This window comes from Apodemus sylvaticus, chromosome 11 (assembly GCF_947179515.1).
Source record: "Apodemus sylvaticus chromosome 11, mApoSyl1.1, whole genome shotgun sequence".
Taxonomy (NCBI): domain Eukaryota; kingdom Metazoa; phylum Chordata; class Mammalia; order Rodentia; family Muridae; genus Apodemus; species Apodemus sylvaticus.
In genome coordinates, this window is record NC_067482.1 from 75,201,830 (window position 1) to 75,216,942 (window position 15,113).

The window sequence follows — 15,113 nt, forward strand, 5'->3', positions numbered from 1 at the left end:
TCAATGTCCCCGGGCAGCCTAGCTTCAGGCTGGGGAAGCCAGTGGGACAGGCTTGAGCCTGCAGGTGGCTGCAGGTGGCTGCAGGTGGCTGCAGGCTCACTGCATTCTAGCTTGCACAGCTGGGTGTTCCACCTAGATGTCCTCAGGAGACTGCATGCCCAGGCTTCCTGCATGAGGACCCAGGAATCTCATCCTACAGGCGATGGTCCTGGATCAGTCTGATTGTAGATGAGTGAATTTCATACCATCACAGCTTGTTAGGGACCCAAGGTCACACAGCAGTGACTAGCTGGGGCTCCACTAGCTGGACAGACACAGATACAGTGCTCTGTGTCAATCCTGGACACATTTGTAGCCTTTGGATCTTCGTGGAAGCCATGTCTGCTCCCATCTTGTGTCTAGCTGGTCTCGCTCCCGCTATACCAGGGTCTCCCTCCCTGAGGCTCTGCAGAAGCCAATCTACAAACCCTCATGTGTACTCTGCATTGCCCAGTACTTCTCTAACACAGATGCTAGCAGCCATTTCCTGTCACCTTTCAGCCAACTTGGTCCCATGGGAGAAACCTTAAATCCTCTGGGGCTGTCATTGCACAGGGTAGGGCGGGAACTAGTAACAGTACCTTGGCCACACAGTTTGTTAGCCCTGCATCTGACTTCGGCTGGTTCATTCCTTCCCAAGAATCCCTTGCTTCCAGGATCACATCTTGCTGGGTACTGGTCTCCATGAGGACTTCTTATATTTCCATGGCACCCTTCCCAGTATGCGCTAGCTACCAATCTTCACATATCACAGGCCCCACCTCCCTGTAGCTCCACAGGTCAGGCCCACCTCTAGTCCCCTGCCCAGAACAGGGCTGGGACATTGAAGGTGTTCAAGGTCTGTGTGCTAGGTGACTGGACTGCTCCTGTCTGTCTGAACCCTGATTTGCCAAACATCTTCCAGTTCTGATACCTGTGGGTTCTGTCACCTAGGTTCTCGGCCACAGCTCTACCACGGGGTGTTTGCTTGGCTGCCATCCTCAGTATTCCCAGGAGACGGACAGGCCAGGAGGAGCCTGCTCTTTACAACCACAGACAAGGGCACGAGGGACAACTCTTTCTCACCAAGAACTCTCCAGAGGTCAAAGACTGAGGGCAAAGTGTGGTGGCCTTTCCTTCCTTCCTTCCTTCCTTCCTTCCTTCCTTCCTTCCTTCCTTCCTTCCTTCCTTCCTTCCTTCCTTCTTCCCTCCCTCCCTCCCTCCTTCCCTCCCCCCTCCCTCCCTCCCTCCCTGCAGCTGGCTGCCGCTGCTGCTCAAGGAGAGGACAGTGAGCTAATCAGCAGACACTGGCACATCCGCCATTCCATATTCCACAAGGGCCTCATGCAGGAGGACACAGAGGTAACACTAATGTCAATGACACAGGGCAGTCTAGAGTGAAGTGGCCCCTGAGAGGTTCCCCTTGTACTCCCTGAATCATAAAGTCAGAGAGTCTCATTTGTCTCCAAGCCCAAGCTACCCTGAGCCCCCTCATCCCACCTTCCTCTCAACCTGGTGATATAAAGCCGGGGTTTACTCCTCTGAAAACTTTGGGGCCTTGCTAGGAACCTCTGCGACCCTGGGTCGTGTCTTTTGTGGCCCAGGTACTTGAATGATACCACCAGATCTCTGACTACCATGCCCGTCTCTGTGTGTGCACATCTGTACTCACACGTGTAAGTAAGGGACCCCAAAAGAGAGGATAGGACAAAAAAGATCAGGAATGTGGAATCCAGAGGACATGTGTCCACAGAGTGCAAGCTAGGGGAGGGGACTCAGGGCATCAAATCTCACTCTGAGAAGGTTCTCCTCTTACAACAAAAGCCAACCCTGTCCCCTTTTGTACAGACCCGGGTAGTTATGAATGACCACTCCCACAGAGCTGGGAAACACATCTATAATAAAATGTATTCTACCTAGCAGTCCCACAGGGCAGCACACCGGGAATGAGGTAAAGGCACAGGGGCAATGCTAGACCCTGTGGCTTTCCTGTTCTGGCGACATGAAGCCAAGGACACCAGGAGAGAAGCGGAGGCAGGAGGATGTAGTCATGACTGCTGCCTCATGGCAGGTAGAGTCGTCCACACCCTCACTAAAGGTTCTGCTGTGCAGACCCCGCCTCCAGCTGTGGCTCGGGTGCCAGCATGGGGGCTGGGTTCCGACAGGCCAAGTGCATGCATGTAGCAGCTGCTTCCTGTCTGCACCACTCACGCTGGCCTGCTGTGGGGATGCAATAGAGGAAAGGGCTGACATACAAGTCCTTGTCACTATGGGGATGGCCAGTGAAGACACCTGATACAGCCTGCCTCCCAGGGACCAGCACACTCAAAAGTACCTGGGGTGAACACCCCGTACCAGCACCTGCAGATGAGAAAGTACCACAGAGAGGTATAGATACAAGCACAGGCCACACAGCATGGTGACCTCCAAAGCAGGGACCCCAAGAGGTCCCATCTACAGCTCGGCTCCTTCCCACGCTGTGTCCTGCTTCCCTCAGTCCCAAGACTCAGGCAGTCCATAAGTTCCAGTGGGGGCGGGGGGGGGGAGGGGGGAGGAGTCTGGGTTGAAGCCATAGGAATGGAACCAGGAACTCCCCTAACAGAGCAAGGACCAAACACTGAAAAATACCATCCTGAAATATCAGCATTATACTTTGGTCCCCGGCTAATGCCTGGATGCCAGAGGCACTACACAAGGCGGCGAGGGTTATGGGCAACGCCTACGTTCTCCTCTGTGGAGGAGCACCCATTGCCCAAACCAAAGTCCCACAAAGCACATGCGCACACCCAGCATGAGACAGCCACCTGGTGCTAAGGCCCCGGACAGAGAGTTGAGGGACGATGCTATTGTAGCCATCCCAGCAGACGAGGGATACATGAGGGAATGCCCACTTCCTCTTACCATGCCTTCAGCTAGCTCTTCCCCAAAAGAACCTACAGGAGACCTAGACCCATGGGGCCACTTGGTGTGCCTTCTCACATTGACGTCAGCCTTGTGGGTATGCTCTGAGATCACAAGGGACACTACCTGTTTACAGACTCCACACACAACAACATTCCAGTTTCCAGTTGATCGCCATGTCCCTCCCCTGCAGAGCCCTTCCTGTGCCTATGGGTTAAACAGTGCCAGGCATGGTTGGGAATGAGGGTCGGAAGAACAGTCATGCTGTCTACTGCTGGCCAGGCAAAGCATGCTCGTATGCTCAGTGTCTGGTGACCCGAGTGCCAGGGCTGCTACTCTGACTTCTGTCATAAGCCAGTGAGCAGAGAGCCCAGATTTCACTCAGAGTCGGTCCCACCATGATGCTAGCCAGGGGTTCCCTCTGCTGTCTCACACCATAGATTCCTGTTACCTCTATTTCCAACCTCTGCCACAGGCATGGAAAACAACCTCCTGCACAGCTTAGACCAGAGGCTGCTTCTGTGTGAGACTGAGCCTGTCTGATGCCTGTGCTGCATCTTCAGGGAACAACAGGATGGGAATTTTCTCCCTACGTGAAAATCATCCCCAAGCCAGGCTTCACAACACCCGCAAGGCAAGGCATACGCCAGCTTTGTCACCCGTGACGTTGGACCATAGTTCCTAGGACCCTTCAAGTGCTTTCTCAGGATGTTACAGGGACCAGGACAGTGCCTTGTACCAGTTTCCAGGTCTGTGCTTGCCTCCTGACCATGACCACATCTGCCCACAGGGAAAAAGAGGCCCTGGGACCTGTTCTCTTTGCTTTCTTGCCTGCTCCGAGAGAGCCACGAGGGGGCGCTGTGCACACATTAGCTAGCTACATCCCTGCGGGGGGTGGGGGGTGGGGGGGGGGGAGGTTGGGGGGAAGAGGTGGTGAGGCCAGGGCTCAGATCTTTACCTGGCTTGATTCACATTTGCATGTTCTTTGAGAGGTCTTGGTTTTGTTCTAGTTTTATTTTTGAGACAGAGTCTCACTATGTAGCTCAGCCTGGCCTCAAATTCACAGCAATCTTTCTGTCAATTCTGTCATCCAAATGCTGGGGTCACATGCTGTCACTTGCTTTTTAGTTTTTTGTGGGGTGGGGGGTAAAGCTGAGATTTGGGGGGCCACTCAGTAGGGGCCCTTCGCTGGCGGTCTCCGGTGTGCTTCAGAAGAGCCACTCACGTGAGTAGAGGCTGTCCCCTGGCATCCTTTGGAGAGGTTCTTGATCAGCCCCGCTGCTGAGGGACAGCGACTGGCTGTCTAGGTCCGGAGAGTTAGTTCGGGTGTCTGCATCTCCCTTGAGGAGCAGCCAAGTTGTCTTCTGCAGAGGAAAAGAAGGTTATAGGAACATTGAGGTCCTCTGCAATGGTGAAAACATCTCACAAGAACCCACCAGTAGCTCTGTACCTCTAACCCACAAGCCAACTCCATTGCGAGAAGCCAAATGTTTAATACCAGTCTCACCATCAACGGCATCTCATTCTGAAAGTTCATGAAGCAGCTGGAGAAATGGCCGAATGCTGCCTACAGCCTGCTGCTGTGATGTCTGGCCCTCACATCCTCTCGGGGCCACTTTTACAACTGGCCACATGAAAGAGGTATGCCGGTGAAGTCTATTACATTCAACTCTCCGGCCATTCATTTAAAAATGAAAACAAAACAAAACAGAAACAAACAAAACACCTGCCAAGCTGTTCTAGAACTTTCATGCCAAATACCCAGAATGCACCGGGGTTATTTCTTAGTCAGTGCTCATATCTCCTCAGTCCCAGAACCATGACCTGGCTGCCCAGCAGAGACAGGGCACTGGCAGGCAGAGCACGTGCCCATACTGAGTGTAAAAGGAGGCGGGTGGGTGTGGCTCCCACCTTGGTCCTCCTGGGACTCCAGGAGCAGAGCGAGAGAAGGGCTGGAGACCCACCGGAGTGGCCATCCCACCCGCAGGGCTGTGATCTCCTCCTTACCTTCCTGCTATCCTGGTCGAAGCTGCTGTCCTCCACGTCCAGTCGCCTGGCGGCTGGAAGGGAAAACCACTCTGTAAAGGCAGCTCGCCCTGTGTTTGTCCCGGGGCCATACTTTACATAATGCTCAAAAGTGGGGGAAAATCAACAAAAAGGACAACGCAATGAATGCCTTTCACAGGCTGGAAGGATGACACACTAGAGCAGCCTCCTCCTCAGGGGCTTGTGGCCCAGGAGGTGGGCGTGTCCTGAGCGAAGTACCACCTCACTCTAGTTCTAGCCACACCTCCAACCTGGAGAAATGGAGCCACATCCTCAGGTGTAGCCACTTGGCATTTGATGAACATACTATTGACCTTTGGTAGTGGTGGTGGTGGTGGGGACCCTGAAAGGACAGACGGTCTCGGCCCCGGGGGCTTTGGTGTTGGACACAGGTGCACACTTCTTGGGCATCACTGCTTCTTTCCCATCACCAACTCTTCAAAACTGAGATTTGCCCCATTTCACAGATGGAGAGACTGAGTGAGGCCCAGGGAGGTGCCTCACTTTTGAGACCAGCATGAAGTGAGGTGAGGGGCTGAGAGTGGCATGAACTCAGGCTCTCCCCTGCCTGTCCCACTGAGCTGTCTGCCCAGCTCAGCCACTGTAGAAGCCCTTGAGAATCAGCAGAGTGACAGGATGCCCAGAGATGAGCTCACCCCCACAGCAGGGTGTTGACCAAGAAGACTCTTGGCAACATTGTGTCGTCCCACAGGGCTGACCCTGTTCCCAGGAGTAAACAAAGAAACCACACAAGGCATGCTGGTCTATTTCAGGATCCAGTCAGTGCAGGGAGACCTATCAAGATCTACCCCAGACCCGTGCACACAGCAATTTCTGGAAGCCCTGGGATCCTCACCAGCTAGGGCTGAGCTCGGGGAGGAGAGCAGACGGGCTTCTTACCTGCAGCCTGCGGTGGGCTCAGCCCCGCCCGTCTCTTGGAGCGCCCTGCCTCCTGCACCACCAAGGACAAAACTGACACCAGGCCAGAGAGCTTGGACATTGGGGACTGGGCTACAGGACCTTGACAAGATAGGGCCAAAATTGAAGACTGAGTACTTCCATTCTAGACACGCTGACTCTGTGTCTCCCCCAGTGGCTTCTGTATCTCCCAATATGAGAGACTGATTTTTTTTTTTTTTTTTTAGTTGAAAATAAACCCTCTGCTGTCTCCACATCCAGAGGCCAATAGGGAGGCACCAGGAGACGTGGGCAGTGTGACTTCTGCTGCTCAGGCAATGGCTGACACTGAGAAGCAGCACTGACTGAGGTACAGGGACAAAGCATGCTGTGGCCACTCTGAGCTCTGACAGCTCTGTCCCCTGTGCCAGAGGCTCCAGCCAGGTGCTCTTCAGGATGTGAAATCCCACTCTGGTAGCCCCGGCCAAGGATTTTTCAAGATTTCAGATAGCTACAGATAACACACTAGCCAGACACGCTCTGGTATACTGCCACTCAGGGTTCCATAGTAATCCTCCACTTGCTGAGGGGAATGTTCTGTGGAGACTTAACAAGGTCCCCTGCAAAGACTACAAACTGGCAGGTTTGCCAGGCCAGAGCCAAATTCACCAGGCATTTTGCACTGTTGGTAGGTTGCTTCTGTAACAACTCTGAGCCTCAGTTTCCTGATCTGTAAAGTGGGAAAATACCACCATACCCCTCTAATTTGTGTGCACCAGGCAAGATAATGTCTGAGGAAATGGAGGGCAGCTTACAGGTCTGCAATGCTAGGAACAGGCAAGAGGTCAACCGTGGAGGCAATCTGCCTCCTTCCTTGACATGCCACATACATGTATCTCTGGCTGTTCATGTCTTCATTTCCACCTACGTATTCTCTTAACATTCCACCCACCCACTGACACATCTGCCTGCTCATCCACCTATTCACCCAGACACTAACTCACACATCTCCTCATGTATCCTCCACTAACCTGCCCATCAATCTGTCCATCCATCCATCCATCCATCCACCCACCCACTAAGCTATCTATCTATCTATCTATCTATCTATCTATCTATCTATCTATTATCAATCTCTCTATTATCTATCTATGTATCTACCATCTATTTATCTATCATCTATTATCTAACTTTCTATCATCTATCTATCAATCAATCAATCTATCTATCTATCTATCTATTCACATATACACCAATCATCAATTCCTCCATCCATCCTCCCACAAACTATCTACCCACCCACCCACTAAGCCATCTATTATCTGTCTGTCTACCTACCTACTTACCCCATCTGTATATCTTCCGTTCTCCAGTTATTCACCCACCCACCCACCTCTCTTTGTCTGCTTCGGTCTATTCCTTTGTCCATGGATGCATCCATTCATGCACACAGCCCTTTATCTACCTGCCCCTCATCATGTTGGGCCTCGGCCACCCAGCCCTTTGGTATCCATCCTCTCCTTCCCCAGGCGCAATGTGCACCTGCCCTGTCCTGAGCACAGGAACACAAGAAACAGACACGAGCCTTTTCTGCCTCTGCTGATGTTGTTCTCCCTGCAAGGAGTATAAATTACAAGGCCTAACTAACCTTTGCTCACTGGGACCTGGGCACAGAGCTGTGTCCCCTCTGAGCAACCAATAGGAGATGCTCAAGGTCAGGGCAGCATCTGATGTGCCTGGTGCTTCCTCCAGTGACTTGCATATTGACCTCCAGATAAGTGGACACTGAGTGTAGATGGCCACAGCACAGTGGCCCCAGGGCTGCCCCAGGAACCAAGCACCATGCTTCAGGTAGAACCTACCCTTCCATAGCTCTGGCTTCCACGTGGCCACTGAGACTGTTACAGGGTGCTCGGGGGCGGTCTGTGGCCACCAGGTATTATCAGCTCTGGTCTCTGCTGGAGCTCTGCCTGCCATTGATGTAGAGTCACTCCTGCCAGTGTCTAGTGTCACCCTGTGAGTGTCCAAGCACAGGCTTGGACAGCTTGGCCCTAAGCACACCTGGTTGATGCTATCTCTATTAAGGGAGGGAGTTTCTGAACACATGGGGCAGTGCTCAGGGGCTTGAAGTCTCTCCTCAGACCTCAGGGTTCCAGAACAGTAGGGGTCTTGGTTCTCTCCTCAGGTTCAGATGGGTCTCTGAGAGCTAGACTCATGGGCAGGACTTCTCTTGTCCAGCACAAATCAACCTATACAGCTTAAATTGTTTTGAGATTACACTAAGAATGAAGGGAGGTGTGTGTGTGTGTGTGTGTGTGTGAGAGAGAGAGAGAGAGAGAGAGAGAGAGAGAGAGAGAGAGAGAGAGAGAGAGAGAACATAATGAGAGCAATTCTACAGATTCTCTGCATCACAAGGCAGGGATGTATTTGGTCACACAACACACTGGGGACAATTCTGTGCTTCACAGGGCAGGCTGTGCTTGGCCATCATTATGTCTCTAGCCTCGAAGTAGAGACAAACACATAGTGGATGCTCAAAGACTACACTTTGGGTAAATTAGTGAAAGTCCCTGGCATCTCTTGGCACTTGGCTTCCTTCTGTGAAGCTGAGTGAGTGGCATCTGTTTGCTGACTGCTGCCAGAACTGACAGTGACGTCAGAGGGAAGGATGTGGAGCCAGCACCTTTGCCCACTGGCTTCTCTCCCACCCACTGGCCCTCCTCCAGAGAAAGGGGCTGTCATGTCTTCCGAGGACATAGAGAAGCTCCTCTTAGCCCTGCAGGCCTGTGCCTGAAGCCCTCTCTGGAAAGATTCATTTCCTACCACACATGTCCCATGTCCCATGTCCCTCGAGGATTTCTGCTAGACTTGATCCACGAGTGTACTGAGTTTCTAATGTTCTTTGTGGACACAGAGCCTACCTGTCACCTGGCTTTTCACCACATCCTAGAAGAAGATCTCAAACCAAAGTGAGACTCAATCTTCTAGGAAAGAAACCCCTGAGAGGTGCAGCAAACTCTTATCCCCATCCTCAACCAGGGACCAAAGAACTGGGAATACACACGCCTTACTCGGATGACGGCCCTCCTCCGATGGGGGTCCTGAGGACACAGGTGGCCAGATGAGCATCTTCTGCCTGCAGCTGTGGTTCAAGGCAGGAGGGGCCTCTGCCTACCAGGTCCCCACGCACTCACTCTGTCTCTAGCTCACACTAGCTCAGAAATCAAATGGTGAACTTGTGCCTCCGCTCTGCACCTGGACAGTCAGGCTTCCTAGGAAGTCTCTGAGGAACTGCCCGGACAGTTGTGATGGCCACTGCAGAAAGTTAACCTCACCAAATCTGGATTCATCAGGAAGGGAACCTCCAGCCATGCTTTTGAGGAATCATTAGCTTCTGGGCATGCCGTGAGGTAAGGGTTAATTAGGTTAACTGAAGTGGGAGGAGCCACAGTAAAAGTGGGTGACCCTTCCCCCAAGCTGTATAAAAAGGAGAAATGGAGCTGAGCACTGCCCTCGGACACCCTTGACTTCCTGGCTGTGCATGTGATGTGACTAGATACCTGAAGTTCCTACCACCGTGACGGCTCTGCTAAGACCGACCACACTCTCGAACTGTGAGCTGGAATAAACCCTTCCTCCCTTCAGTTGATTTTGTCAGGGTGTTTTATCACAGCAACGGGAAGACAAACTAAACAACAGTCTAAAAACAGATGCCTTCCTTCCTTTGAGAGACAGCGTCCAGAGAGTCTCTTCTGCTCAAGCAGCGCTGCCATTTTCAGAATTTGTCTGAAAGCATGGTGAGTTGCAACGCCTAACCCCAGGTTTCTGGAGAGACTGAGCCTGAGGAAGAAGCTCATTCCCTTCAGCTCCTCTCTTAGCAGCTCCATGCTAAGTCTCTGGATGAGGACACCCATGTTTCTCCCCAGGGTGACATGGCTGGATGCTGCTTATGCATGCAGGTGTGTATCTATGTGCAGGTATGTGTGCATACAGTTGTATGTGTGTAGATGTGTGTGCATGCAGTCATGTATGTGTACAGGTATGTGTGCGTGAGTGTGTATGTGTGTGTATGTGTGCAAATATGTGTGCATGCAGTCATGTGTGTGTATGTGCAGGTATGTGTGCATATAGTTGTATGTATGTAGATATGTGTGCATGCTGTTGTATATTCTGTGTGCACGCAGGTATGTGTGCATGCAGTTGTATGTGTGTGCAGGTATGTGTGCATATGTAAGCACATGTGGGCACACAGGTGTATGTGTGTGTGCGCGCACACAAGTAGATGTGTGTGTACAGGTATGTGTGTACACACACATGTGTGTGTGCATGAGACTCTACTCTCACATGAAACACAACAGCCCCCAGCTGCTCCTGAGGTGCAGACCATCGAAGCTTCTGTTCTGAGCAGCTGCCAAGCGCCCTGTGCCCCCTGCCTGACAGTCACTGCAGGTCATCTTCTCGCAGTGTCTGGTGGTACAGGGATGTCCCTGATCTTTCTCACCCCTGCTTGCTTCCCTTCCATCACTTCCTATGTTTCTTCCTCTCTTTTTCTTCTTTAACCAGTAAGCTACAAGCAAATAGAGCTGGAACTGATATCGAAATACAGTAAGGTCCCAAAATGTAAAAAAAAAAAAAAAAAAAAAAAAAAAAAATGACAGCTACAGGGGACAAGGGCAGAGGCCAGCTGCACATTCACAATTGTCCCATGGCTTCTTGCTCTCCACACCAAGTGTCACTTCCACCCAGTGGGCACAGAGGCCTGGCTTTCCTCGTGGCTCTCAAAAGCAGAAATGAGACTCAGGCTTCCAGAATAACTGTAACGGAACCCAGGAGCATCCATGTCCAGTGACTTGGCAGTGGAATAAGAGCAAATACATCAGGGGAAAGGCGTGGCTGCTTTTAAGACGATAAATATAGGATCCTAAGCTAATGAAACAGCCTCGGGATGCAGATGGCCCCAGGGCCTGTTTCAAGCTGGAGTGAGGATTAAAATAAAGTCGCTCATGCCCAGACCAGGCTCCGGAGCTCCTTGGGGAAGGCCTGTGGTCAAGTTGCCTTGGTGGAGCAAGTGCTTGGGGGAGAGGGGCTCAAGCACACATATGTGTACGCAGGCGTGCATGCACACAACACGCATGCACACACTCCCATCCGAAACTGGGGGTGGGGAGGGCTTGTGATGCCAAAGGTCTCAAATGCATGAACCGGAAAACAAAGGCACCATGTACAGCTGTATTTCCCAAGGGCTTTTTTTTTTTTTAAGGAGCTTCTGTGCTGCTAAAGCTTTCTTGTCGCTCTGCAAACTCACTGCCTATCATGGGTTTGCCTTGCTGAATGCCTGGCAGAGGCAGTGCTCTCTAAGATCTGATTCTTTACAGATCGACGTACAGAATCCTGGGCTCTGGTAACCACTCAGTTTCTTCAAGGCAGGCTAGCCTGCAGACAGGCAACTGTCTTCTCTGCCTTATACAAGGCTGGTGGCTGGTAACTGTGAAGCTGACCTCCCCCAGAGGCTCAGGATGTGAGCTCCAATGTCAGTGTGGCCCTATCAGACACTGGTGGTCAATCTCCTAAGGTGGTTTTATAACCTTGCCCCTTGCCAAGGCCTGCTTGGACCATGGATTTTAATTACACAGGTAAGCTGCTAAGTGGATATGGAGAGAGAACACTGGCTAATTAAGGCCCCACAAGCCAAGCTCTATTCTGGGCTCTGGAGAGCACAGAGATAATGGCCCTCCTCAAAGACTGTCCAGCATGGTACGGCAGGGGTCACCTAATGGGGTGTTCCTTCCTTTGCCTGGGCCTCAGTTTCCTTACCTGTAAGACTAGGCTGCTGCAGTTCTGTTCCTGGTCAAAGGTGTCATAATCTAACTGCCCCCACCCATCCCTTGGGATGCCTGTGCACTCTGCTTAGATTCTAAATCCAGGACTTCGGTTCCCTTCATTCCTTCTGAGAGGAGGAGGAAAGACAGAGCTCAGGGCCTCTCGCCACCACTGAGGAACCAAAGGCAGCACAGCAGGCCTCCAGTAAGCTGGCTAGCACCTGTCAGTGTGGGAAGTGGGTGCTTCTCTTGGGCACATCTGAGCAAGAGCCGTCCGCACAGGACTCTCCCTTCTCTCCCATCTCTAGTGATGACTGTTAAGTCTCCACTGTGTGCAGCCATTTACAACCTTGATCTGTTCTGCACCTGTTGTTCTTTGAGTACCTCACACCCCATCCTGAGGGAATGGGGGCAAAGGAAACAGAAATGGCGAGGGGAAGGAAATGGAGCAGAGGAGGTGGAGGACAGAGCAAGAGGGGAGTCTGGCTTGCAGATGAGGAAACTGAGGCTCGTGGCACCGCAATGACCTCCCCGGTCGCCCAGAAATCAAAACTCTGACTCCTTTAGAGTCCTGCTCCACAGCTCAAGTAATCTTCCCCTTGCACATCTGTCCCAGGCAGGTCCATGTGGATGTTAGGGGTCCGGGGGATAGCAGACACCCTTGCTGCAAACCACCTCTAGCTTCTACACAATCCAAGGAACCCCATTGGCTGAGGACAGGGCATCCCATCCTATCACAGATAGTCTCAAAAGATGGGGGCCTAAAGTCTCCTTAAATTGTGACTGGTTCCAAGTCATAATTTTCCAAAGATCAGGCCTGTGTCAGGGCATGGGTAAAACGCCCCCAGTCCCTCGCCATCTCAACTGGGCCCTTCATAGTAGCATCAAAAACACAAACAAAGCTTCTTAATTAGCATACACACCCCAGTCCCAGCCCAGTCCCAGCCCCAGCTGCCATGCACTGGCCTCAGCACAGGGCCCCTCTCTTGTGGAGAGAGGCCTCCCAGGAGCCTGTGAGTGAGTGTGCATTTAATGATCAGACAGCAGGGCCTCCCGGAGCCTCGGATCAGGACACAGCAAAAGGAGCAAGCATTCAGAAGCGAGAGGGTGGGACAGACACGCAGGCAACGCACAGCAGCAGAGTCCATCAGACCGGCCATACCGTGCTGTTTGTAGATAGGGGGTTTCCTATAGATGTTATCTTTTACGCCAGTGTCTGGGAAAGAAGAAGGAAAGAGAAGGAAAGAACGTGAGGGGGAGCAGAGAGGTGGCTGCGACGCTCTCCACCCAGTGGCTTCTGTCAGCTCCTGGCTCGCCCAGCCCGGAATGACCAGAAAGGTTCCAAAGCTGCAAGTGGCCAAGGCTGAAGCCCCACACCTCTATCAAGCACCCTGCAGTTTAAATACCACCACACGTCAGAAGGGGACAGGAAGGGAGGCAGACAGGGAAGGCAGCAAGCAAAACCTTTGGGTCACTGGGATGTAGCTAACTCAGACTTTTCTCCACTTTTAACCCAGGACAAAAGCGTTTTCTCAGTATTTATGAGACTTGGAGAAAAATCCAAGCACATATCAGTTTGGGGGGCGGGATGTGCACACACATGGCATCAGGAGTTTTGTGTTGTTGATTTGGAGATAATTTTTTCTATTTCAGATTGACCTTAAACTTGTGACCCTCCTGAATCCACTCCTTTCTCGGTGCTGAGATACCTGGCATGCACCACTACACTCTACTCCATGGAGGTGCTTTTAAGGAAACTCAGTTTGAGGATGCTCTAACCATTCAGGTGTGGCCAAGATGGCGCACAAGGAGCCGGCAGACGTTCGTGAACCTACCTGGAACGTGGAAGTGTCTCGGAGCCTGCTGATAGGTAGAGGAAGGAGGCCTGCTGTCGGAGTGCACGGAGAGACTCGGGGTGCTACGGCCACTTTCGCTGCCTCCAGACAGAAGAGCAGAGACAGCATATAAGAAGCAGAAAAGCGAAGCAGAAGGTCTCAGAGCTGATCTGCAGTGAACCCTCTCTCCTGTCTGAAAGAAGCCCATGCCAGAGCCTTCCAGCCAGGGCCCTACGACTTCTGTTCCCATCTGGAGTGTGCCTGGCTCTAGGGAGTGTGAGGGACAAAGGGACAGTGACTGGAGAGCCAAGAGCGTGTCAGTGCTTGGGCAGTGGGCAGAGCCCAGCAGCCTGGGTGTGAACACACACTGCAGGCTCATCATTCTTGCTTCCCTGGTGTAGCTCGTGCAGGAAGGTCCATCCTGCTTGGAGATCCCACTGATTAAGTGTGCAAATAGGACTAAGGTGTGGGAACGGGTCAAAGGCATCCCTCACAACTACAGTGGAGGCTCTGCCTGTGTGGGGAGCTGGGGATCAGCATCCATCAACTTCCACAGTCCCTAGATACGGCTGCTTCCGGCAAGCAAAATGAGGATGCCCTACTGCACCCAACCTCTCTCAGCTGTTTTGTGTTCTGTGAAGGCGGCTGGATGATCGAATCACCCATCAAAGACACCTGGTGACCTGAGTGGATGCCCCGCCTCCCACCGATGCAGGATGTGATGGACAGGACATGGTGGTACCGGACATGGGATGAGGAGCACAGCTCACAGCAGGACACCCCAAGGCACAACTGTTCCCTTCCATTAGACTTGCTGAGTTCTGCAGTAGCTGGCAAGGAATGGGCTCCCCAGATCTAAGAACCCCTGAATGGCAAAAATCAAGCAGCAGGACTCTCGAGCCCATGGGACAGAAACTCAGCCTGGATGGACTGGAGACAGCAAGGGACATCACAGACAGGGAGGGTCTGACTGGAGAAGGGCCACACCAGTGGGTGTCTTCTCCTGGTTGAGCATGGTCACTAATGTCACCTCTAAACACTGATGGAGCTTTGGAGACTAAAGACTTTGTTCTAGAATGATGTAGAGCCTTCTGACTTTGGCTAAGCTTCTGCTCCTCCTAGCAGCCACGGGGACCTCACCTCAGGGAGCTGGGAAACACAGGCTCCTTCTACACATGATGCCATGACTCAGTGTGTTGCAGAAGTCATGACAGACACAGCAGCTTTGAAAACACAACTGTAGGCCCTCTACCAGGGCTGGAGACTCACTACTGGGCATCATCCCTGAGCTGCACCTCTGTGGTTTAGCTTTTCTTCTCTAGATCACTTCTGTCACTCTCGCCCAGTAGGCTGAGAATTCTAAAATGGTCCAACATTCCTGTCCTCTCCAGAGCTTCGCCCACAGTGTGATGTCCCCTGAGTTGACAAATGGGATTCCTATCCATGCACACTCACTAGAGGAGGGGCTAAAGTTTCTCAGTTGTTCAGAGGGGCCAATACCAAGGGAGTCGAGACAGTGTAGTAGCCGTGATGACCCACAAGGACCCTGTCTCACCTACTATAGGAGACCTCAACACCAGCCACCTTGGTCCCCGCC

General features: G+C 52.3%; 1 protein-coding gene across 1 annotated transcript in view; it reads right to left on the reverse strand.

Moving 5' to 3' along the window:
* Ablim2 (actin binding LIM protein family member 2) overlaps positions 1-15,113 on the reverse strand; it is a 126,529-nt gene that overhangs the window by 20,979 nt on the left and 90,437 nt on the right. The window contains exons 14-17 of the mRNA XM_052199151.1: positions 13,517-13,618; positions 5,866-5,985; positions 4,927-4,979; positions 4,145-4,283 (exon numbers count right to left, since the gene is read on the reverse strand). Of these exons, the coding sequence (XP_052055111.1) occupies positions 4,145-4,283; positions 4,927-4,979; positions 5,866-5,985; positions 13,517-13,618 (414 nt within the window). The remainder of the gene's footprint in view (positions 1-4,144; positions 4,284-4,926; positions 4,980-5,865; positions 5,986-13,516; positions 13,619-15,113) is intronic.